The sequence below is a fragment of the Sinocyclocheilus anshuiensis genome, unplaced genomic scaffold (assembly GCF_001515605.1).
Source record: "Sinocyclocheilus anshuiensis isolate Anshui unplaced genomic scaffold, SAMN03320099.WGS_v1.1 scaffold582, whole genome shotgun sequence".
NCBI lineage: Eukaryota > Metazoa > Chordata > Actinopteri > Cypriniformes > Cyprinidae > Sinocyclocheilus > Sinocyclocheilus anshuiensis.
Genome location: NW_015547659.1, coordinates 409,757 through 435,249, shown reverse-complemented (window position 1 = coordinate 435,249; position 25,493 = coordinate 409,757). Strand labels below are relative to the sequence as shown.

General features: G+C 38.0%; 2 protein-coding genes across 3 annotated transcripts in view; one reads left to right on the top strand and one right to left on the bottom strand.

Annotated features, from left to right (window-relative positions):
- The window catches only part of znrf3 (zinc and ring finger 3), an 84,458-nt gene extending 61,177 nt beyond the window's left edge, over positions 1-23,281 (top strand). Inside the window, exons 3-9 of the mRNA XM_016504472.1 lie at positions 13,009-13,083; positions 16,286-16,417; positions 16,846-16,893; positions 17,629-17,694; positions 18,343-18,510; positions 20,591-20,693; positions 20,791-23,281. Coding sequence (XP_016359958.1) covers positions 13,009-13,083; positions 16,286-16,417; positions 16,846-16,893; positions 17,629-17,694; positions 18,343-18,510; positions 20,591-20,693; positions 20,791-22,457 — 2,259 coding nt within the window. The 3' untranslated portion in view covers positions 22,458-23,281. The remainder of the gene's footprint in view (positions 1-13,008; positions 13,084-16,285; positions 16,418-16,845; positions 16,894-17,628; positions 17,695-18,342; positions 18,511-20,590; positions 20,694-20,790) is intronic.
- A 730-nt stretch (positions 23,282-24,011) lies between these two features.
- Positions 24,012-25,493, bottom strand: part of coq5 (coenzyme Q5, methyltransferase) — a 6,126-nt gene continuing 4,644 nt past the window's right edge. The window contains exons 6-7 of one of the 2 annotated variants that reach the window (XM_016504471.1): positions 25,311-25,422; positions 24,012-24,682 (exon numbers count right to left, since the gene is read on the bottom strand). In XM_016504471.1, coding sequence (XP_016359957.1) covers positions 24,629-24,682; positions 25,311-25,422 — 166 coding nt within the window. In that variant the 3' untranslated portion in view covers positions 24,012-24,628. Of the gene's footprint in view, positions 24,731-25,310; positions 25,423-25,493 lie in introns of both variants that reach the window. The other variant, XM_016504470.1, reaches the window with a different exon arrangement.

The following is a 25,493-nucleotide window of genomic DNA, read 5'->3' as shown; positions in this document are numbered from 1 at the left end:
TATTACCCTCATTGGGGGCTGAGCCCCCCTAAAATGAAAATCATAGAATCGCCCCTGGGTTTAGGGGGAGCTAGGACAGACAACAGCACAACTCTTACGAAAATTAACGATGATTTTATTATAAAGACATGCGGTTTCATTTACTACACATAGGCCTACTGAAGCTCGATGTATTTTCAGCCTCTGCCGCCTCAATATATGAGTATATGATCACATAAACATAATCTCTAGAACTGCTAGTCACTTCATGAGCATTTTACTTATTTTGAGAAAACTATCGTCATATCATATATAAAGGGACACCAATGTTTCAGGAGTTTAGTACACAGAATAGGACTCATGCTTATTAGATAACCGTATTTGAGTTGATGTATATGCTTTTATTTATTATTATGTTTTAATTAACTATTTTTTTTCCAAACCATTGTTAGATGCAGTGTTTCCTGTAGTTATGCAAAGATTTGGTTTCAAAAACAGTATCAGTAAACTATTTCTTATGATTTTAAATCTGCATTGAACTTCAGATCAATCTCAAAGTAAAAGGTGGTACTAAAGTCTGATTTTGTGGTGGATGTGATCAAATTTGATCATCTTAATTCAAGTGATGAAGGATTTTGAAAGTCTGACAGTGTTGAGCACTACTGTAAGGTTAACCCTGCATGGTTTAAATGTTTGAAAATGATTAATAGTTGCAAATAAACATTCATTAGACATTTAGAAAAGTAATCAAAAAGTAATCAAAAGTAATCAGTTACATTACTTTAATAAAGTAACTGAAAAAGTTACACTACTATTACATTTTAAATAGGGTAACTTGTAATCTGTAACTTATTACATTTCCAAAGTAACCTTCCCAACACTGCTTATACCTTTGTCTCAGATGTGTCACCTAAAATTCCTGAGGAGAAATAAAACAGAAGCTAATTGCTATCATAAAAATACAGAGCTATAAAAATGAATGTGGACAGCATTACTCAGATAATTTGGTTTTGGAAGAATTTGATGAGAAATAGTTTTGCAGAATCTTGCAGACTTTTGTATCTTAGCAAATTTGAACGTGCTTTGTGACGCTGCGATCTCTTCTGAAACTCTAGACGAGACGTGTGAGATTACTAGGGCCTCTGGGAATCTCTGCAGGAGCCTTAAGTCTCCATTTGCACTCTATTTAATCTCATTGCCATCTAGGAGAAACAATTGAGATGTTAAACAGATCTCATGTGTGATTTGTTTTTCCTGTGGGCCGAACTGGGGGTTGGAAACTGAGAACTGGACTGGCTAGCACACCTGGTAGCCTCAGGTGCACGAAGCCACCGGCTTGTGTGTCAGGTAAAGATACGGTTGTTAAAGTGTGAGACGTGTGAGCGCAGGGAGGGATTGAGGGTGGTTGAATTACAGCTCTCTGGAGCAGAAGGGACAATAGAGCAAGAGGGAGAGTTCTTCTCCTGTTTCCTGCTCTCTCATACAGAACAGCCTTGAGAAAGATGAATGAATGAGAGGCCGAGGTGGAAAAATCAGAATGAACGTGTGAGAGGAAGCAAGGAGTTTCCATCAGATTTCTTCGTTCATTGAAAGAGAGACACCCCGGTTTTTTGTACTTGTATCAAAGTGCTGCCCCCCTGTTAAAAATCATTGAAGTCTTCTGGTAAATCCCCCTGCTCCAAGGGTTAATCTAAGTGCTGGAAAGCCGTTGTGGTCTTGTATAGGCTGAGTCTAAACCTGCTGTTCTGTTTGCCCGGGGAGAAACACAGCTCGCCAAATGCAGATCCCATTACAAAGACGCAGACACACACACAAAGTGTCTCCCTCGCTGACACACAACACACACACACACACACACACACACTCATGAAGCTTAGCTAAAATATACCCCACACACACAGAGAGCCACTTCAAGGGAAGGTTAGATTAGAGAGGTATGAAGGCAGAGAGCTCATGCTCCTTTAATTAAAGTCATTCGCATTCAGCTGTCCTCATTCACCGCAGTGCATGAGCAGCTCTGATCTGACGACTCCACGCTGGTGCTCTTCAATCAGAGGCCCAATTTCATTTAATGAATAATTTAGCAAAATTTAATGCCTACTTGCATTTATTTGTTTATATATTTTTCTTTTAATACTTTTCATACATTAAGACTTGTTATATATATAGAATATATATATATATATATATATATATATATATATATGTGTATATGTATGTATGTGTGTGTGTGTAAATTTGCATATGCCTCTCAATTTTTATTATTATTATTAGACTTACTGTCAGGTTCTTGATGGACACGGTTATTTTGCAATTAATCACTTTCTTTTTTCTTTTTAACAGTAAAAAATTGTTAGGGTTAGGGTAAAATATTAAGAGGGTCACATGTATTTATTTTTTTATTATTTGTATTTTTTTTTAGATTAATCATTCCGCATCATATTTTTTTTTTAAATTATTTTGAGGTCTGTCTTCATTTGATAATAATAGCAATAATAATAATAATAATCATCAGAGACAGCATCATTATTGTCATTTTTAGATTTATTTTTTATTAATTTGAATTTGTACAATTTGTAAATTTACTTCACCGCATTCATTATGCTTCTCTGTAATTCTTATTTATTTATGATTTTAATATATATATATATATATATATATATGTATGCATGTATGTATGTATGTATGTATATATATTAGAAGTAGTAGTAGATTTTCAAATAATGATGACATTTTGCAATTAAATACTACTTTTCTTTGTAAAATCTAGGACAATCTGAGCACAATCTCGGGTTACCATGGTAAATTATTATGAGAGTAATGTGTGAATGCCTCTAGTTCATTTCATTTTTGTATTGTCAGACATCTCATGACTTTTGTTTAGGTTCTGTGGTAATTAATTTGTGTGCGACTTTATTTCAGTGGAATGTGTATAATAAAAAGATTAGGAAACAATCTATCAGTCCAACATTAACATTTCAGTATCTCTGTGGGTTTTTAGAATAGTTCTGGTGATTGTAAAGAGTGTAGATGCTGACCTCTTTGGGACGCCACATTTTTAAACTCTCATTGACCCTGTGTCTTAAGACAGTGTCAGCACTCAGCAGAGCGTCTCCCTGCAGTGGTAACCTTATTAAAGCTAACTTGTGTGTGTTTATTTGCCTCGTGCTGCGTTACCCTTATTAAATCTAAACTCGTCTGGGTAGAGTTATCATTGACAGGGAAACCACAGCACACTTACTTGATAATGACTTCTTTGGTGAAAGCTCTGAATGCTCCACTGTACTGAGCTAGAGCATTTCACATGCATTTAAATGAAATCGTCGGAATGGTGTACGTGACATTGTTGATCCATTCAGAAATGCAATTAGCTTCACTTTTCCCCTTTACAGCTACAAGGATAGACTTTGCTGGCAAAACCGCGATGGCAGCTTTTCAAATGCTACTATTTCTTGTTTTATCATCTTAGTGCATTTCAAAGTCTCTATGTATTTGTGGTTGTAAGTTTGAAGGAGATGTCAGCTCCTCTTTAAAGTCATGAAATCAAAACTGAACTGTTTGACAAAGATTTCCTGGTCTTATTGTGAATGATCAACATTCACAATAAGAATTTTAAACTTACAAGTAAGTCTATTTTTATGATAGCACTGACTGTAAAGTGACTGTAATGGGGTAATCAAAATAGCCTAACACAACTCGCTTAATTTTTAATTTAGTGAATTTAACTTCTGCTTTAAAAGCCTTATTTTTGTATAAGTGAAATATATATATATATATTAAATACAGATTTTTTTTTAATCCAAATACAAAAAACCCCCGAAAATACCCAGATATATACCATGTATCGCAAATCGGCCAAAAGATACTGAGAGATGAATTTTTGCCCATATCGCCCAGCCCTACGGCCGTCCTATGTTCTACGTTGGCCGGCCGCAAACAATTTGACCCCACCCTCAAACACAGTAGCTTGTTTGCGTGGTTAACGGCAATGTTGAGAAGACGCTCTATCCTACGCTGTGAAAGTAAATTATTTTTATTTTCACTTCCGAAAGATGAGGCTGCAAAGAATCAGTGGTTAAAATTCATTCTTTCCACTGTACCACAGCAGTACAACCCCAGTCTTTTTTTGTGTTCCCGTCGTTTTATTGACGACTGCTTCTCTAATCTCGGGGAGTTCAAGGCAGGAGTCACAAAATGCTTGCTCTTGAAAGATGGCTCAGTACCTTAATCCTTAAATGCATACCTCGGGTCTTTAGCGAACCGGGACATCATTCTCTACCCTCTCCCTCCTTCATTTTTTTAAGTTAGACATCAACTTTCTTAGTATTCCTCAATCTATTAATTATAAACAATATAACAAGAAAAAAATAGTAAAATATAAAAGAATGCCAGTTTCCTGATTAATTTGTTGTAAAAAGTGGGTCGCTAGAGACCCGAGGTATGTAAATGTGTAAGTATTTTTTTCCTGCGCAACTATATTTACATATCTGATTACTCAGTATGTGCAATGCATCTTTTTTCCTCAAGGTGGCACTGTTTGATACACTGATGACGTGACGTTTCACTCATAATTACGGCGGGCATAAAACAAATGAATATCATCAGCAAAAATTGAACTGGTTTGAATGGCTTAACTGCAGAGCAATTACTATACACAATTAAATATAAATGTCACTGTCATTTGATGCTGGATGTGGTGAATAAGCTGCCAGTGATCAAAATATTGAATAAGAAGTCATTGAAAACGATAGTTTTTGAGAATATGGCTGAGATCATGAATATGAGCCAGATGCTGAATGTATGGTGGAAGTGCACTCTGACGATGACAGCGATGGTAAAATCATCTGCTCAAATTGAACCCTTTTAAGTTTCAAAAGGTAACGAAATATGCTTTATTTTATTCTTCTGTAATTGTTCTTAAAATATCAAGAGAGTTTTTTTGCTATTGCAGCAGTTAGAGATCCATCCGTGCTGGATATTTAGGCCCGGGTCCCTAAAGACCCGAATATGTAATAATGATTGGCGAAACATTCATGCATTTAAGGGTTAAAACTGCTTCGAATTAATCATTTGAGAATCATTGGAAAATTAGATGTATTAAATGCACATTTTGAGAAAACTCGCATTTTTTTTGGCCTTGCATGCATGTAAACCTATTGTAGGAGACTCCCAAAACAATATTAGGAACCTTAAAAAAGGCATAATAGGGGCACTTTAATTCTGAGAAGAAAAGTCAGAATTGCGAGATATAAACTTGAAATTGTGAGGAAAAAAGTCCAAACTGTGAGATAAAATTTAAAAAGTTTCGGTTACCTTTTTTTTTATTCAGTGATGGAAACAAAATAACAGAATTGTGAGGGGAAAAATTGTGAGAATTGAGACAAACTCAGAATTGTGAGAAAAAAGTTGTAATTGCCAGATATAAACTTACAGTTTGCAAGAAAAAAAGTCTAAGTTTATATCTTGCCATCATGACTTTTGAGACTTGTGAGAGTTTTTCTCACAACTCTGACTTGTGAGAAGTCTGAATTGTGAGATATAAACTGTGAGATAAGTCGCAATTATTTTATTTTTATCCCATGGCGGAAATGAGTTTCCATAGGTAACTGTCTTGTTTTACTTAGAAATAAGTCAGATTACTGAAGTATAATGAGTTGGAAACTGCAATTCAAGTTGACTTTAAAATGTGTTTTCTTTCAAAACTCTTGCAACATACCTCACCTCAGATTTGGTATGGAATGGAGAAAGAAAAGACAAGATTGTTTACTTTTCCTGTGAGTGGTTAAGGCTGGAAAACCGGTATAAAAACAAAATATACACCCAAAAAGAAAGCGAGAGAAAAGCAAAAAAACGAGGGGGAAATTTAATTAGTGGTTGTCCATCCTGAGGCGCAGGGATTGGAGTCACCAGAGTTAGCGGGAAGCCGATGGGCTTTAAATTAGTGGCTGCGTTTTTTGACTGATCTTTGAGTGCAAGGAAAGGAAAGAGGGGGTGGGGGGGAGCCTTGAGAATGATACATGGAGAAGAGGGCAATTTTACGACCTCTCAGGAAGTTGCTGCCATAGCCGAGAACCAAAGCTGGAGTTCATTTTATTAATGGTGAAATAATGAACAAAGATTCTCCCACAGAACCTTCAATGACATCACCAGCCTCGCCGCCATTGTGTCTTGTCTTTGAGGCGCCGCTGATAGATCCAGTGGGTATCATCTGGGGAGGAGCGTTTAGTTCTTCTAAATCAACACCATTTGATTGCATTCATCCACATGCAGCTGTTGAAGAAATGAAGAAATCCTTGTGACATCCTCCAGAGCTAACATGCTAGTGATATATGGGGTTTTAGTGGCAAGAAACATTTACCCACTTTGAAAATAGGGTTTGAAACCAAAGTCTGTTTGTTTAGGCCTGGTTTAGGCCCCGTCCACACGGAGACGCGTTTAGCTGTATACGCATAAATTTTGTATCGTATAGGCGTTTCGTCCACATGGATCCGGCGTTTTGGGAGAGTGAAACAGATATTTTTTTTAAACCGGGTCCCAGAGTGGATTGTGGACAGCGAATCCGTATATTTTCTGAAACGATGACGTCATCAGCCCACGTCTCACCCCAAGTTAGACACCGCTACGTCACGTAACAGCAACAAAAACATGAACAAACACTGAACGATTGTCTTTTTATTAACTAACATTAACAGATTAATAAATGTATTGTTCCATGTTCGTTTGTATACCGCGTGCAAGGTTTATGCGCATAGTCCAAGTCTTCTTCTCCGTTTTTAGTGTATCTCTGTGGCAGAATTACAGCGCCACATGCTGGTCTGGCATGGATACTACATCGTGTCGGTTTTGTGGTTTCGTGTGGACGCAGATATTTCTTGAGACGAGGGGGAAAAAAAGATCGGATAAGGAAAGCTCTGGCTTTGTGTGGACGTAGCCTTAGTCTTAATGTTCAGTCCAGTTTGTTGAGCCATGTGGCGTGGAGTGAGGAAAGCCCCCCGAGCCCCCCACCCCAATTTTTTAAATTTAAGCCACTGGCATAATTTACCTCAAAACATCCAGCACTCTTTATCATGGGAATTAATTGGGAAAAACGCTTTGTTTATTAATTTTTCTTCTGTAAGAATATACATAGGTTTATAGATAGATAGATGGATGGATGGATGGATATAGATTCATAGTCATGTGGCTGTAGAAGCTTTTAATTTTGCCACATTTTGGTTGAAGAATTACAAATGTTTGGTTATAAATAGAACTGATTGACAGATGCATCTCTGTTTTCTTTTGTCTATAAATGTAATGTCCATTTGTGAATTGCAGGAAACACAGAACACAAGTCTTTCGGTCTTGTGAGTTATTCTTTGGCTGCAGAGTTGCAGGGCCTCATATTTGCCTCGTGACAGAGTCAGTCCCTTTGCTAGGTGCCCCTTCACACACACACACACACAAGTGTAATTTCTGGTTATGCAACAGGAGCTGGGAGTGATGAGAGATTTTGTTAAAGCAGAGAAGGTGAAAGACTGACTGGAAATAAAAAGGTTGATATTATGGTTGTTTGAAGAAATCAGTGCATTGAGCAGGAAGAAAAGACATTTATATACTGATGTAATAGAGTGGGTGTTCAAGTGGGTGTAGCAGTAAAAGAAATGAATGGCAGCTTTATTCACCTGTGTGTGTGTGTGTGTGTTTTATAAACAGCACACCCCTAAAGTTGGCTAATTAACAGGTGAATTTTCCCTCTGTGAAACAGCTTCATAAAACATTGTTAATTAGCTGTAAAAAAGCATTATGTCATTATGAGGTTATTTTGAAGTTATTTAGTCCAATCTATACCTGAACATAGCCTTATCTTTTCAATCCTTTAAACTGTTCTCAAACTGGTCTCAGAACAGGTCTGAACAAGACGCTGACCTGTATTCCATGGTCTTCTGGTGCCTTCTCTGAAATTATCCTATATTAGTTCTGCACTACTTAACAGGGGCCTCCAGTGAGACTGGCATCTCAGTTAGGCCACTGTGTCCATGGACCGGGCCAAAATCAAGACCTGTTTTTCTGTAAATAACCACTGACAGTGTGATGACATGTTAAGACTCTTTCACTTCTCATCTTTCAAGAGAACGCTTCTAGCAATGAAAACGCAAGCTTTAGATCAAACTTTAGTGACTTTAGTCTCAGAGGAGTCCATCTGTTCAGTCATGTAAAAGCTAGTTTACTGCTCCTACATGAACTCTGAACAACTGAAAGTGACACCATTAAATGAGCAGTTTAAATCGTTAAGTAGCAGAGAATTCAGGAAACTCAGCAGTTAGCCAAAAGATCAATTTAGACTTTTTCAGTGATCACCAAGGGTGCTTGTGAATGAAGGATTTTTGGGTGTACTTACATTTTATTCCTTATAGAAAAACGCTTATTTGCTGATTTATCTTTAAGGTGTGCATATGTGTCTGCCAAATGCATAAATGTAAATAAATAAAGGTGGAATCTAACTAATTAAAACAAATTAAAAACTCAATACAGTTTAGATAGATATTTTTCTATCTAAATTTCTTTTGTTTCTCCCGAACAATTTTATATGTACTTCCAGGCAGAGTTGCTGAGAGAAAGGAAGTTTAATTTAGCACTAGGTTTATGCTGTGATTTGTGTGACTACATGACTTTTACAAGCTTCATAAACATTTTTCACCCATAAAAATAGTTTTAAATTGTAACACGCTGTACTCATGGTTGCTGTAAAATGCAGCCATCGCTGCTTAATGACTCTTTTGTCCATAATACAAGTATTAAACCATAAGGGTAAGTGTGTGTTCTAGTTAATGGTTCCAGCTTATTGACAACTAGTTTTGTGTGGCACGTTTGCACAGCTTCCAAGAAATACGATTATATATATATATATATATATATATATATATTTACAGCTGCACACTGGCACAAGTCAACAGCAGAAATTTAACCTAAAAAATTAAAGCGAAAGGGCAGCTCTAGCCTGTGTCTATTTAGCGTTAAAGTGTTGTGGTTCTAGTAATGACCTCAGTGTAAACTTAAGCTAAGTGTGTTGTTTGGATTTTCATGTGAAGGTTTATGCTGTGATTTGTGTGACTACATGACTTTTACAAGCTTCATAAACATTTTTCACCCATAAAAATAGTTTTAAATTGTAACACGCTGTACTCATGGTTGCTGTAAAATGCAGCCATCGCTGCTTAATGACTCTTTTGTCCATAATACAAGTATTAAACCATAAGGGTAAGTGTGTGTTCTAGTTAATGGTTCCAGCTTATTGACAACTAGTTTTGTGTGGCACGTTTGCACAGCTTCCAAGAAATACGATTTGGTGCGTTATGGATAGTGTGCTAAACTCCTCAACACGGTATCACATGGATATAAGGAAATAGTATATATATATATATAGTTTGGATTTTCATGTGAATTGTAGCCCAGATGAACCCAGTAGTGAAGAGACTGTGAGAAACAGTTTTGAAGTTTTGTACTTTCGCTGACTTGGATGCTTATTTTATTTTCTCCTTTTTGCTATTTCCATTTTTTTCCCCCTGCAAGAAGCTAAGACTTACCTAAATAATGTCGTGGCACTTACAAAGAAAATAAAGGGTGACCACATGTAAGTAAACTCTAAATGAGGAAAGTATGCCTTTATCTTTGAGGAAACCCAAAGGCCAGAAGGCAACCTGAAATTACAGCGTAATGGCAGAGCTTTGAATTCTGAGGACTTAATTACTTTAATTATAGCAATGCAGAGCGTGAGTGAGTGTGTAGGATTGGTGAAATATAAAAAGGGATGAGGAGGAGAAATCAAGAGGAAAAATTACAAAAGGATTGCTTGAATGCTTTAAGGGTCTATAAATTGATTTTTGACCAGCTGGACATCACAGTCACTTTTGCACAAGTTGATGTAGTGCTTTCTAGCAATTGTACATTCATTGCAACTTCAACTGTATGTTGCATGCAGTAGCAGGCACTTAGGGCACTATGATTCCCATAATGCAGACAGAATCACGGAATACAGTCATAAAAATGGAATTCACGTTATAACTTTGAATTTTGGATGAATAAATGAAACATACAATCTTGTATTCAAATATGACGTCTGCATGTTCTGCATGTCTCTGTGTGAATGAGTGGCACAGTTTTTTTCAACATCTGGAAATTTTTAAATTGTGCTTTCGAGATCCGGAAGACTCGTGTACATTTTTCTATCGATTTAGCTTTTTTTCTGGTTAATGCTTGGCTCAAGAAGATTTCATTGACTAGAAATGGCTCTTTATGAGTGCAGTTGCTATAAATGATTTTTAATGACCAGAACAGTCATGGAAATGCATAAGTCAAATGTGGTGGGAAAGATGCCTTTCATTCAAAGCACTTTTCAGTGCACGAGAAAACTATGACTGTGGTTATCAAATTATAAATGATATTATCAGATAAATGTATATTTAAAAAGATTTTTAAATAGTAGCCACCTTAACAGTGTTACTTCAGTCACTATGATGCTATTATATAGATACTGAGATCACTGAGAAACATATTATTATATTATATTATATTATATTATATTACAGCTTTTTATATTTTGAATTATTTTTTATTTTTGTTTTGTTTTCATTTTAATCTTAAAGTTTTAGTAATTTTGTCATTTTTATTAGTTATCGTTGTTTTTAAATGTAAGTTTATTTATTTCTTTTTATTTCAGTTTTAGTTCAAGTATATCAAGTTCAATTAAATGAAAATGAGAAATGTTGCCCCTTAGCAACTAGCTGAAATAGTGTTTTTTTGTTTGTTTGTTTTTTTTACTTAACTTTTTTATTTTACTTCAATTAACGTTTATTTTAAGAAACAAAAATGTTTTTATGGTTCAGAAGTAGCTTTAATGTAGTTGGCTACATTTTGTATGTAGCTTGTAGTGTAGCTTTTTTTTTTTTTGCTGTCATTAGGCAAGTTGCTACATCACAGCACTTGCTCAAAGTAGATCTGTCTTTTTCTTCTGGCCTGTTCCACATGTGCACACACTCTCTCTCTCTCTCTCTCTCTCTCTCTCTCTCTCTCTCTCTCTCTCTCGTTCTTTCAGCCAGCCACCCCTCTCTCTCCAAACCCTCATTTTCCTCCTACAGCTCTTTTATTCAGCACTATTAATAATTAACTGAAATTGCCATCTTCAAAAGAGCCGAAACACAGCTGAAGCACATTGATGTGAAGCAAACAAGGTAGAGCGCAAGAGTTCAGTCTGTTTCCACATTCCTGTCAATTAGCTGAACGTTAGTATGAATTTAAAAGTTGACAAGACATAAACAGTCATTAGCTTCCACTTCGTTTTCATCTCTTGAGGTGTTCCCTCATGAATCCCATTGGATTCTCTCATGTCTTCCTCATTCTGATGTTTACTGAGCATATTCACTTTAAAATTAAAATTACAGATCTCATCAAAGACTGTAAAGTATGTCTTGGGGCATAATACAAATATTGCAAAAATTAATATACGAATATTGTGTTGCTTATCTTTTATAATGCCTTTTCCTCCCATTATTTATTTTATTTAACTTAATTTTTTCCATTTTATTCATATTATTATTTTTTTAGCTCACCTAAAATTGCTTGCTTTATCCAATATTATGTTGAGAAAGGTGGAGAAGGGGTTCAAAATGTTTGCTTTGTTCATTTTCTATTTGAATTTGGTAATATTGCCTGCATAGCCTCTCACCCAGCGCCTTTGTGCCACACCATTGCAGTCCCATGAATTTTCTCTGGGTTGTTTTTGTTCTTCTCGCTCAAGCTTTAACAGAAGTCAGAATGGGAATCGGTTTCACTGTGATTTTCTTGTGGGATTCAGTGAGCCTCGTGTTGAAAAAACATGTATGATTTGATAATGAATGTTGGCGTCAACATTTTTAGCAATGTTCCAGTGTTTTATTTGATTTGGACTTCTAAGTTACTATTTAGCAAGATCAGTTTACCACATCACCAGACCCATCATAGTGTGGTGCACATCAAAAAACAAAACGACTTGGTTAATATGTCAACTTCCCAGTCAGCGTGTACAGCGTGTAGTTAGATTTTGCTGCGTTAAACTTATAAAACAGAAATACAAATGGTGAGTAATGATCTATGTATGTGTGTGTATATATATATATATATATATATATATATATATATATATATATATATACCCTCAGATGATCATACACTCTATAATTTTCACTTTAAAGCTACTAAATACCAACCTAAACCAACTTTCTCATTAAGGCCTTTTACATGAGCCTTAGCTTGAGATAAATTACTTTGACATAAATGAACAGTGTGTAATGGCGTCTGCGGGTACATGTATTGTTTGTTGAACAGTCACTGGCAATGTCTCTACCACACATACACACACACAAACACATATTCATAGACATGCATAAGCACACAGGCAGTGTGTGGAGAGGTCATGCTTTCTCTCATAGTACCCAGAATGCCTTGGGCTTGGAGCTGTGCCATCCCTTTGCTACTCTGATAACAGAGTTATAGAGCTGCACATTGTCGCTTTGATCTCTTTATTTTGCTTTTTTTTGTATCAGCCTGTTCTTTTCGCTTTCGCATGAGTGGAGTTGGAACATACCCAGCCGTCAGTGTGTAAACAAAATGCAAGTCTGGCTATGTGATGTCAATCATCTATTAAAATAATAAAACAATGAACATCAAGATGGCAATAAAATAGTGAACAAATAAGGCAATGATAGCACAACTGAGCACATTGATCAAAGCTTTGAACTGTAGTTATGAACAGAAAGCCACTTTAGCCATCACAAAGTATGTTTACTTGTTCTGCACACTGACTCGAGAGCCATCTAGCTGAGGTGTAAGAGCGACCTCTATTGGTTGGGAATGAAACAGGTCGAACATTTAACATGGTATTGGAATATTTACTTATGAAAAAGTGTGTGTCTTTAAATAGTTTTTAATTGAATACAGATCTTTTTAATTAAGAAAAACTTTGATGTGGAAGCATACTGTTGAACAACCTTGTTCTGTTTGTTGTCGTCCTCACAGGCGAAGAGGGCTGTTCAGAGAGGGGCCACAGCGGTTATCTTTGACGTCTCGGAAAATACAGATGCCATCGACCAAGTGAGTGTAACATCAGTGATGTGTTGCACGTCATGACAGCTTCAACCTAATTTGATCTTTATCAGCAATACATCCATTTTTGATATTAGCATTTTCTAGGGTAACACCTTGAAAAACACATTTGATCAATTATTATAGATGGATGTATAATGCAACTTTTCATTTAATTCAGTTCCAACCAACCAAGCTTTTGTAGGTGGTTTGTTAATGTGTTCAGTTGGTGGTTATATCCCCTTATGAAAATTAACCATGCTTTTATTATAGTAAAACTGTAGTAACCATAGTATCTGTATCTATAACCACAGTTTTACTACAAATACTAGAGCCCGACCGATATATCGTTTTGCCGATATTATCGGCCGATATGAGCCTGTCGCCGATATATCGGTATCGGTGAATATGCCGCTGATATGCCGCCAATATGAACAATTTTTTTACAGAACATATAATGCAGATAAAATGCTTGAAATGGTGTAATTACTTAGTTTGTCCAGCAGAGCGCGCTCCATTGTTTGCTACTGGCGACCTGGATGAAACGCTTTAAAGCTTACGTCTGTGGAAATCCATTGAAACTTTGAACGGCCATATCTCCGTAACAGCGCGGCGAATCCGCACCAAATTCGGGGGATCTCTTCAGCTCAAGGAACCCTCTCGAACGCGAATCGAGTGTACGTCTCAAGGCCCTCTTTCGAATGAGACCACCCCCACGTGGATAGCCCCCGGGGTTCGGGAGTTACGGCTGGTTAAATTCGCGGTCCGGCTCCCACCGATCTAGCGATCCCGGGGGGCTACCGACGCGCAGAGGGTGGCGGTTTATGTATATACTGTATTCTATATATAGTACCAGTCAAATGTTTGGACACACGAATGGGAAAGTGTCCAAACTTTTGACTGGTACTGTACTATAATATACACAAAGAATATCGGCCGATATATCGGTATCGGCCTTTGTTTAACTCCCCTAATATCGGTATCGGTATCGGCCCCAAAAAACCCATATCGGTCGGGCTCTAACAAATACCATGGTTAATCTATGGCTGGTTTAGTCAAACCATTGGAAATTTGTGGTTACTGTGGTTTAACTACAATAACAATGTTTTTTGGGGGGGTTTTGTTTATAGTAAAAATAAATAACACTACCATTCGAAAGGTCGTGGACAGTACGTTTTTTCTTTTTTTTTTTTTATATTTTTATTCAGCAAGGATGCATTTCATTGATTATAAGTGACAGTAAAGACATTTTATAATGTTAAAAAGATTTCAATTTCAAATAAATGCTGTTCTTTTGAACTTTCTATTCATCAAAGAATCCTGGAAAAAAAAATGTCACATTTCCAGAAAAATATTAAGCAGCTCAACTGTTTTCAACATTGATAATAATAATAAGAAATGTTTTTGAGCACCAAATCAGCATTTTAAAATGATTTCTGAAGGATAATGTGACTGAAGTAATGGCTTGTCGTAAATGAACATTTTAAAAATATATTAAATAGAATATATTAAATCAAATATATGTAGCTTTGGTGAGCATAAGGGACTTCTTTCAAAAACTTGAAGAAATGTACTTTTGTCATGAAATGCTTAAATCTAAGCAAATTCTAGTTAAATTGCTGAACTTTTAGAAATGGAAAAATACAAACAAAAAAAGCGGATTCTGAACCTAAGCACAACATACTATTGTACTGGTATTTTTTAAGAAACACTAATGCAGTTAAAGATTTTCAGTAGGAACTGAATGAACTGTGTTGTCCACTACCACTTTATTTCCATTTACTTAAAGGGGTCACTACCGTGGTGCAGCACCTATTCTCACCACTGTCTGTGGAAAAGGCTGATCTGCGGAAGTCCTTTTCTTTGTCACTGCTTTTGACAGAGCAAGGGTCTTTTTTTCCACTCCCCACTCTTTCACTGTGGTATTTTTCTCTTCCAAACCAGGCCCAGACTTGCTTTTTCCCCCCCTCTCCCTCGTTCTGTTGTAAACGGTGTACAGACGAGATAAAAGAGCTTCTGTGTAGACCACATGAAAGGAGTCAGCACAGTACATTCCAATGCCAGCACCTCTGTCCAGACTCATTCGGCTTCCTCTGTCGCACAGATTGCGGTTTAAAGCCTCAAGGCTTTAGGGAGGACGAGGAGAGTTTTAATCACGGGGTTCAGAGAATTAAGGGAAAAGCTTTCATCATCACCTGCTAGATCCTACTCTAGTTCCCTACCACCGATCCTAACCTAGTTCTGTCCATATTCATTTTCTCTCTCTCTTTTCTCCCCCAGTAAGCAGATGTACATTACCAAATACATCTGTGATACCTCATATAGTGCAGGTTAATGAAAAATGTATGCTTATACTTTTTTTTAAGTGATCTGATTTTTGCCTTGTGAATGAATAAATGGGGGAATAAACTTGAGGGTGGGCCAGTAACCAACAGCCATCAACCAGCATATCTAGTTGCTAACATCTACCTCAGAAACACCCTAGCATCATGGCGACAGATTTTGCTTCTGTCGTAATTGTAACATGTAACATTTACATTTCTATCATACTGTAATGCATACACATAGAGAATGCCTGGTTTGAAACGTGAGGCTTTCCCTGAGTCTGTGCGTCTTTTCTTGAATGAAAATCCAACAGACCCGAAAAATGAGAGGGGCGGGGGGAAGAACACTTAAATGACTATCTTTCAACTTCCCATATTTCACATGAGAGACATGACGACAGAGGGAGAAATAGAGGCTTGAATATCCCTGGTATTTCCCTCAGGTTTTTCAAATTACAGACTGGAGCTGTAGTCTGAGGGAGCTACAAGGCTAAATCGAGCATCCATATTCGCAACATGCAATTGGTTTACTGCTATTTTCCCTTTCTATGGAGGAAAAGGTCCAACCACAGTTTCCATGTCTGGACTCTATAGGTTGCTTTTTCACATGGGTTTATGTTGTCGGGAGAGCTTTTCCCCGGCAACCGAGTTCATGTTGATTTGGCAGATTGAATAATGATTAAAAACGTTATTCATTAAAAAAAAAATTACATGTATTTTTCCAAGTGCATCTTTAGATGTAAAGCCACAGCATTGTAATGGGTTTTGTTGCTGCTGCTTTTGAGAGTTTTTGCTCAAAATAACTATCATTATTTGTTAAGTGGTCTGGCATGAGAGCTTAAAATATTTTTCTCAAGGTCTGTCTTTTCTCTCATTATTTTCTCTAGCTGAACCTGGTTTCAGAAGACCCCTTAAAGAGACCGGTGGTCTATGTCAAAGGAGCCGATGCGGTTAAGCTGATGAACATCGTCAATAAGCAAAAAATTGCACGAGCCAGAATCCAACATCGACCGCCAAGGGTAAGAGTTGATGCTTGTATTGCATGCATTAAAACATTAGTAGAGAGATGAGTCACAAAGTTTATTTAGATTTTTTTTGTTGTCATTTATATATATATATATATATATATACAGTGTATATATATATATATATATATATATATCTATATATATCATATAAATTAATATTTTACAGAGTTGCAGATGTATAAAACGCTCCAAAAAATTACATCTTAAAATTAATCTATTTTAAAGTATGCCCTCTCGAGCAGGTTGTGTTTGGCTGTTCCGTTATGACATCTAAGTGTTCCACGAAGAAAGTTGTATTTTACAATGGCTTTGTCATGTTTACAAAGTTTGTAATCTTCTTTTTTGTATGCAAGGTTTTTCTGCATACACCTTATCTTTAAAATGTGCTGACATTTTCCTGCCGTTGTGTACTATTGCAGCCCACAGAGTATTTTGACATGGGAATCTTCCTGGCGTTCTTCGTTGTGGTGTCTCTGGTCTGCCTCATCCTCCTCATCAAGATAAAGACTTCCCATATTTCACATGAGAGACATGACAACAGAGGGAGAAATAGAGGCTTGAATATCCCTGGTATTTCCCTCAGGTTTTTCAAATTACAGACTGGAGCTGTAGTCTGAGGGAGCTACAAGGCTAAATCGAGCATCCATATTCGCAACATGCAATTGGTTTACTGCTATTTTCCCTTTCTATGGAGGAAAAGGTCCAACCACAGTTTCCATGTCTGGACTCTATAGGTTGCTTTTTCACATGGGTTTATGTTGTCGGGAGAGCTTTTCCCCGGCAACCGAGTTCATGTTGATTTGGCAGATTGAATAATGATTAAAAACGTTATTCATTAAAAAAAAAATTACATGTATTTTTCCAAGTGCATCTTTAGATGTAAAGCCACAGCATTGTAATGGGTTTTGTTGCTGCTGCTTTTGAGAGTTTTTGCTCAAAATAACTATCATTATTTGTTAAGTGGTCTGGCATGAGAGCTTAAAATATTTTTCTCAAGGTCTGTCTTTTCTCTCATTATTTTCTCTAGCTGAACCTGGTTTCAGAAGACCCCTTAAAGAGACCGGTGGTCTATGTCAAAGGAGCCGATGCGGTTAAGCTGATGAACATCGTCAATAAGCAAAAAATTGCACGAGCCAGAATCCAACATCGACCGCCAAGGGTAAGAGTTGATGCTTGTATTGCATGCATTAAAACATTAGTAGAGAGATGTGTCTCTGGTCTGCCTCATCCTCCTCATCAAGATAAAGCTCAAGCAAAGACGCAGCCAGGTGAGGCTCCATAATGCCGTTTGATATGGGTTTCGTTCATTTGTAACAATTCAATTTGAGGTCTAAATGTTGACCTCATTGCTTCATGCTATTGAATTCATTTGCAAAAAAGTGTCTTGTTTTATGTCAGTGTACAATTTTAAAAAGTTTCACGAGTTTGCCTGCCCATTCAGTCCTGCTAGACAATGGTAAATGAACTTGGCTTGCTGTCCTTGAAGGAGGTTAAAGTAGAGAAAATGTTAATGAATTTGATCATCCCCCCCCTTTCTTTGACACGGTGAAGGCGGACTGCTTTGCCTTGTGGAGCTACACTGCTCCTGCGGGAGTGGAGAGAAGATCACTGCTGCGGCAGTGGAGTAAATTTTGAGCACTGGGGGCTACGGCAGGAGTGATGGGGAAAATCACTGCTGTGGCAGTGAAATGAATAACAAATGTTTAACGAGGAGCAAAATCGCTGCTGCTTGGGTGAAAAAGCTAATAAGAATTTGTCACTACTGCTGTTTATATACGCTCGTAGCGTTGATTGACAGGACTGAATGATTAGGCTCCTCCCAAACCTACGTTTGGAACTTCATTTGTTGCATACCTGACATGCCTTGTTTTTCTTCTATCTCTTCTTCTGTCCATAATTGTTTCCCCACCTGTCAGAGTTCCATGAACCGGATGGCCATTCAGGCCCTGGAGAAGATGGAAACACGAAAGTTCAAGGCTAAGGTCAAGAGTCAGCGTGAGGCCAGCTGTGGAGCATCAGACTCAGTGAGCAGTAGTTCCACATCAGACTGTGCCATATGCCTTGAGAAATACATCGATGGCGAGGTAATGATCTTCAGAAATGTTCAAAAACTTGTAGCTTTTCTTTTAGAAAAGGAGAAAAACAAAGTATTGCACATTGGCCAAACAATCAGTATTTCCTCACCTTGTCAGTTCTCTAATATCTATTCCAAAACCAAATGACAGGGTAACAGACTAGACGAGTATGCCAAACCACTGCTGCGGAACCCTGGAAAATTAGTCATGCTTTCAAGTTTATTTATTTTGGTTGATTTGGTAATGGGGTAATGGACCTCTCTGAGGTTCTTGACAGTGTTGTCTTAAACATCCATTTCTTAGCCTCCCTGAACTTTTTGTCTCAAAGTATATGAAGACTAACCCTGGTGGCATTTTTTTTTTTATTATTCGTCTTTTGCGGTTATGTGTCATGCTAAAAAAAGCACACAACAAAGAAATCAAGGCGTCTGGGAATCACAGAGGAAGTGGCAATATAAAAGGCTCAATGGCATCAAAGAGTTTGTCTGTGATGATGAAGAGAAGCAACAAAAGCAGGGTGGAAAGGCAGAGGGAGGGGGATGAGTCATGCTTGGGGACAGTCATGCTTCTGTGGGTGAGATCGGTGAAGTTATGCTTTCTGACTGAAAGCACAGGGGTTTCTCTCTTGGAAGGGGTTGGGAATGTTCAAGTTTTTGATTTTGAGACACTTTGCCTTAGTTTGAAGTGTTGGGCTTCTTAGTCTGATTACAATTTTTACGTCCTGTGAGCACTAGTTTTAAGAGATTTCTTAGCATCTTGAGCACTGACATGCTGTGTAATGGTGGCGCCATCTACAGTTTACATTGCATGATGCCGTTTTTAGCAACTTAAAGGTGCAATAGGTGATTGTCTTCAGAAACATTTTTTGTTATGCTGGTTGAAAGTCTCTTCACATCCCGATAGCAATCATTAAGTTAAGTGGTCTAAATGTAGTTATCTGTATTTATATGATCTTTACTTAATATCCTAATGATTTTTGGTGTAAAAGAAAAATCAATAATTTTGACCCATACAATGTATTTTTGGCTATTGCTACAAATATACCCCAGCGACTTAAGACTGGTTTTGTGGTCCAGGGTCACATATTCTGTGGAAGGCGTAGGACCAAGAAATGTTCGTCCAATCAAAACGCTCAGTCCAAGCGTTTTAATTGGCTTTCCTACCTGCCTGTCAAGGTATGTAAGGCACCCAGTTCACGCAGACAGGATACGTCATCAGCGCGTTCACGCATGCTGTGCTGACAGAGCGAGAATGGCAGACAAACATCAACAATCTGATCTTCCTTCCTGATATTATAATACTTCTAAATATTTCTCACCGGTGAATGACACACGATGTAGCCCAGCGGTTCCCAATTCCAGTCCTTGCGTCCCCCCGCTCTGCATATTTTGCATGTCTTGCTTAGTTAACACACCCGATTCAGATAACCAGCTCGTTAGAAGTGAGCTATGTGCATGAACTGTGTTCCGATCAATATGATCCCTACACAGTGTTCATTGCTCCCTACTCCCTGAGCAGGGGAAATCCGTTGAGGCTTACTTCACTTCGGAACATGGGCTGGAATTGGGAACCGCTGATGTAGCCTATTGTAGTAATGTTGTCTCTGGTATTCTGGTCTGTGAGTGTATATGCGTTCAGGGGGCGTGGCTTTGGACGGCGATTGCAGGGAGGGTGGGACGTTCGCGTTCAGTGCTATCAGGCTAAAGTTAGCATTTTCCAAGATCTCCTACTGCACCTTTAAGTGGCGTCAAATCGTGCTCCCGGAGGATTTGTAAACCTTCCTGTAAAATTTAGTTCCAACCTTAATTAAACACACCTTAACTAGCTAATCAAGGTCTTTCAGGGTACTAAAAACTTCCAGGCTGTGTTGGAGCAGGTTGGAGAGAAATTGGCCCTCTAGGATCAGAATTAGATGCCACTGATATAAATCGTCAGTTACTTGAAAAAAATGGATACCTATGGGTATCTGAATTTGGGGGGCCTGCAAACATTGTATCCCAGAATGCTTCAAAATGTCACAGCAGTACTTGTAAGGCCCACAAAAATGTTAAAACAGATCTGTTGATCTCTCAATCCTTCCCTTTTACAGGAGTTGAGAGTGATCCCTTGTGCACACCGATTCCACAAGAAATGTGTGGACCCTTGGCTACTTCAGCACCACACTTGTCCACACTGCAGGCACAACATTATTGGTGAGCATAAGATGCTGACTCTGCTGTCAAATATGTCCGAATTTATGGTCTTGAATCAGTTCATTTCTAAACCTGTGCTTTATTATTTTCTACCCAGAACAAAAAAAGGGAAACCCAGGCGCTGTTTGTCTTGATCCAGGAAACCCAGTCCACAGCCGCCAGCAGAGAGTCGTCCTCCCTGTTCATTATCCAGGAAGGGTGCACAGAGCTGGGCAAGTGATGGCCTACCCTACACAGACCAGCATGGACCCTCATGGCAACCCCATCACTGTTCTAACAGTGGACCAACACCCCGAGCAGGGCCTCTATCCTTCACAATCTTCCTTTATTCGGGGTTACCCTGCCCTCCACTTGGAACACACGCTAAACCCGCACCATTGTGGCCTGGAGCATCGTGCCCCTGCTTACCCACAAACCCATACTTTCAAACGGCCCAAATTCCATGGACGCAATTTTTCTCGTGCTGCCTGCTTTTCCCAATACGAGACCATGTACCAGCACTACTATTTTCAGGGCTTGACCTTTCCGCAACCTGAAGGTCAGCAAGGTAATGGACTCCACAAAGGTCACAATCGACCCTTCCAGCCAGGACTTTTGTATCCTACTGTGGTGCACATGGCACCAGCTTCCTCTTCCCGCCTGGGTGACTCCGGAAGCACCTCGGGACTTAGTTGTTACCACGGGCACCGATCCGTGTGTAGTGGTTACCTTGCGGACTGTCCTGGAAGTGACAGCAGCAGCAGCTCGGGTCAGTGCCACTGCTCCTCAAGCGACTCCATGTTGGATTGTACGGAAGTCAGCAACCAGGGGGTATATGGGAGCTGCTCAACGTTCCGGAGTTCGCTAAGCAGTGATTACGATCCCTATGTGTACCGCAGTAAGAGTCCTTGTCGGGGATCGGCCGGGGAGGCTGGGACGGTGTTTGCCGCCACCCCTCAAGTTGACGACACTTCGGCCCCAGTATCAGGGATGATGGACTGCCTACAACCGCCGGTTGGAGCGTGTTACAGTTCTGGGGACCAGTTGTCTAACTGCAGCCTGGAGCCCAACTGTAGTAGCCACTCTTCGGTGGAAACCAGGGAACTTACTAGCACAACCTCAGCTGGGCCCCTAGAGGGCACTGTGGCAGAAAGGAGCCACAGCTCTGTGAAGCCTTGTGGAGAGCAAGGGGAAGCTTGTAACTGCTGTTTCGAGGTACCCAAATTAAACTTAGAACGTAAAGGTAAGGAAGGAGATGACAGGGGACACTGCAGGTGGGCCACAGAATCTCAAGCGGTCGCTTCCCCACAGAACTTTTATAGTGTTAGCTCTGAGCAGCTACAGTCTCCAGATCATGTTAGCTATGATGGACTGCCATGCTGCTTCTACACAGAGATGACTGTACACCAAGGAAGTGCTAGTCATTACGCTGAAGATTGTTCAGTTAACGTACAGTATGCCCTGACAGACAGTGACGGCTGCATAGGACAGGGTTGCTGTGAGCTAGCGCAGCGGATACCCATAATTCCTGAGGATACAGACTGTGAATTAGGCTTGGGTCCAGAACCACAAACTAGTTTGCTCCCTCCTAGACTTACCGTAGAGAGGGAGGAGAGAACTTCTGAGGAGACTTGTGACTTGTTTTTCACCTCAGGACAATATAGAGGTCAAGTTTATCAGCAGCCTCAGGATGAAGAGGCGAGAGCACTGTTTCCCTCGCAGTGTAGCGGCGTATCTGAAACACAAGGGGGTGGCAAAGCATCATTTGATGGATCGGGGCTCTGATAGGAAGCCCTAACACAGCACAAGCTCTTGAAAATCAATAAACGTTAAACTTTTTAACAGTTTTGTTGTTAAAAGTGTACTTAGCAGAAAGTGTTTTTCAAATTAAGATTTTACAAATGTACTTTTTTTTTTTTTTCCCCCCAGTGTTGATCTTGTTCATTCCTGTGGCCTTCAGAATCTGTCACATCAACACAATGGTTATAGGTGAAAGTACAAAGCTATATTTTGAATTTCACATACTTCCTCATGCAACACAAACAGATATGCTTCTTTCCTGATTGGACTAGGACCAGGGAAAATGTCTCTACATGTATATGACTAACTTTAATGATTTTATGACTATTAAGATTATGCCTGAATTCCATGTTATTAGCCAAGATGATTTGAATGCTCTTTTTACACGTATTTCATTCAGAATTGCATGCATGTGAGCAGTAAGAAGTCATACAGCATGTACGTACATCTCAGTCAACTAAATTATTTAATTTAGAGAAATAAAAACCAAAATGGAACACTGCATGTTGAGGGAGTGCACATCAGGTGCTGAGGTAACTTCTCTGAAAACTTAACTAGGAATATGTACACCTCCCTCTTTCTCCTCCTTTCTCAGGGCCTTTTTCTTTTTTTGTACAGAAACAGACCAATAAAAAAAAGCTACTTTTATATATATATATATACTTTATCAATGGAGACTACTGAGCTACGTATATATCACACCAAAGTTTAGTTTGTCTCCAGGGTACAGTCAGAACACCACTGATAGAATAAGAACCGGACTACTTTAGGGTTAGAGGCATAGAATGACTAGTATTTGACGCCTAATACATTTTTTTTTTTTTAAAGCTAACATTTTGTCAAAGACGCCAAAGTATAATGAGATTGGAATGCAGTGGTATATATATTTATATGTATATATATCAAAAGCCGCATAATTACCTTTAATAACTACATGTTGCACTCATGCTTTTACACATGTCATCATATCATGCCTTTCTGTTTTTACAGGGTATTTTGTACTGTTTCTATGAAATGTACCCATACAGCTTACACAGGCGGTCATTTTAAAATAATTATTTATACATAGACTAAAACAGTGCCATAACATAAAAATCTACTCTTGCCTTGCATAGAGATATGTACTGCAAATATAGCATTTTTGTTTTCTGGGTACTTGAGTCACTATTTAATATTTCATATTGTTTGTAGCACTTAAGATTGTATAAAAGAAAATGTGTACAAAAATTAATATTTTTTAATTTTTTAAAAGATATAATTATTTTCTCCATTATCATTTTACAAATGTTAAAGGTTAGAGCTTGATCTGTGTATATTTCTGTATCTGTGTAGCAGCACATTTCATAAATGGAAATATGTTCTCTGAATATTTATTGACTAATATATTTATCTTTAAGCCATGTCTTATGTTCAGTGTCTGTTTTTTTTTTTTTGAGATCACTAATAAGATACTTTGTAAATACATGGTAATTGCACACAAGATGATTAAATATTCTGACCAAAAACGGATTTTAAAATTTTAGTACCGTTTTGTAACAAGTGTACAAAGATCTTAAAAAAATACATATATATGGTTTTATTAAAGTAAAAACACTCATTTGACTGTTTCATTTTCACCAAGCAAAACATAAAAAACCATGTGATGTTATGAACCAATTTCAAAAGTGTGTACATCCACTTTTGTTGAAACTGGTTTCAGAGTCAGACTAGAACAAAAACTCCGCATTCTGCAATTCATTGCGGTGGGAGCATTACATTTTGTAATGGGATCAAAGAACAAAATATATTTAATATTTTATTAGGTCAGCGTGTGCTTCCCAATGACCAAAAACCAAACACTTTGTCCATCTCGTACAAATAAAAATAGTGCTCACATTTCATTAGCCTTTAATAATTAAGCCATTTTCAACATCTCAATCAAACCCACAACACTTCAAAGAACATTTCAGTCTCTGCCATTTTCACTTCAGAGGTTAAAAGTGTTTCCATTACCAACAGAACAAATACAAGGACTTTTCGTGCCGAGTTTCCTGAGACCCAAGTGTCTGGTCCGCCAGTGTTCTCATTTTAACATCCTCCACTCATTGTTTGTAGAACAGCAGTTTTTCTTGTCCGAGTTCATTTGGAAGAAGGCGATACACATTGTATGCTGACACTCAAAGCTTGAATCCTGAATGAATGGCAACAATTCCTCCTGTCAGGTTAAAATACTGGACACAAAAGAAGCCGGCATCCTCGATCATTTCCTTGAATGTTTCCTGTGGAAGACAAAATTTGATGAAGCTTTCTCACAATCTCAATTCTTTTTCACACAAATACTGAAATAGTTTACTCTTTGCTCAGATTACATCTAAATGTTATTTACAATGAGCTTTTTCTTTTAAATGTTTACATTAGTCATGTTTTTTTATTTGTTGATTCAAGAGAAAATCCTTTTACTATGTTAACTTGACTGACTGCTTACAATATTATTGATGAATTTTTTGAATATTTTACAATTGAAAAATCACTATAAAATGCCAAAAATAAAACAAAGGCATGGAAAAAAGTTTCAGAGTAACTTTAAAAATCTTGAAAAAACTTCTACACAAAAACTTTAAAAAACATCTTCACACAAAAAAAAAGTAACCCCCAAGACATGATAGTGCCTGTGGTTGATTAAACACTGTTATACATTCTCAAATTTCAAGACCCAACACAGTTTTATTTTAGGCAAAATTACAATTTTGCATTAAAGACTTTGGGTTTTAGCAAGGAACTGAATGCACTTGCATTAACATATTGTGTCTTGTCTGTCATGCCTATAAAACAGCTGTAACATTAAGTGGGTTTTGTTACCTGGTCTGGGAACTTTCGGATGCTCTCCACCAAATACTGATACGATTTCCAGTCTCCAGCAATCACTTCACCCAACACAGGGATCATCTGAAAACTATATGCATCATACAGCCTGCAAAAATAAATAAATATATTACATAAATATAAAATTACATAATCATGAAACAATATACATACAGTACA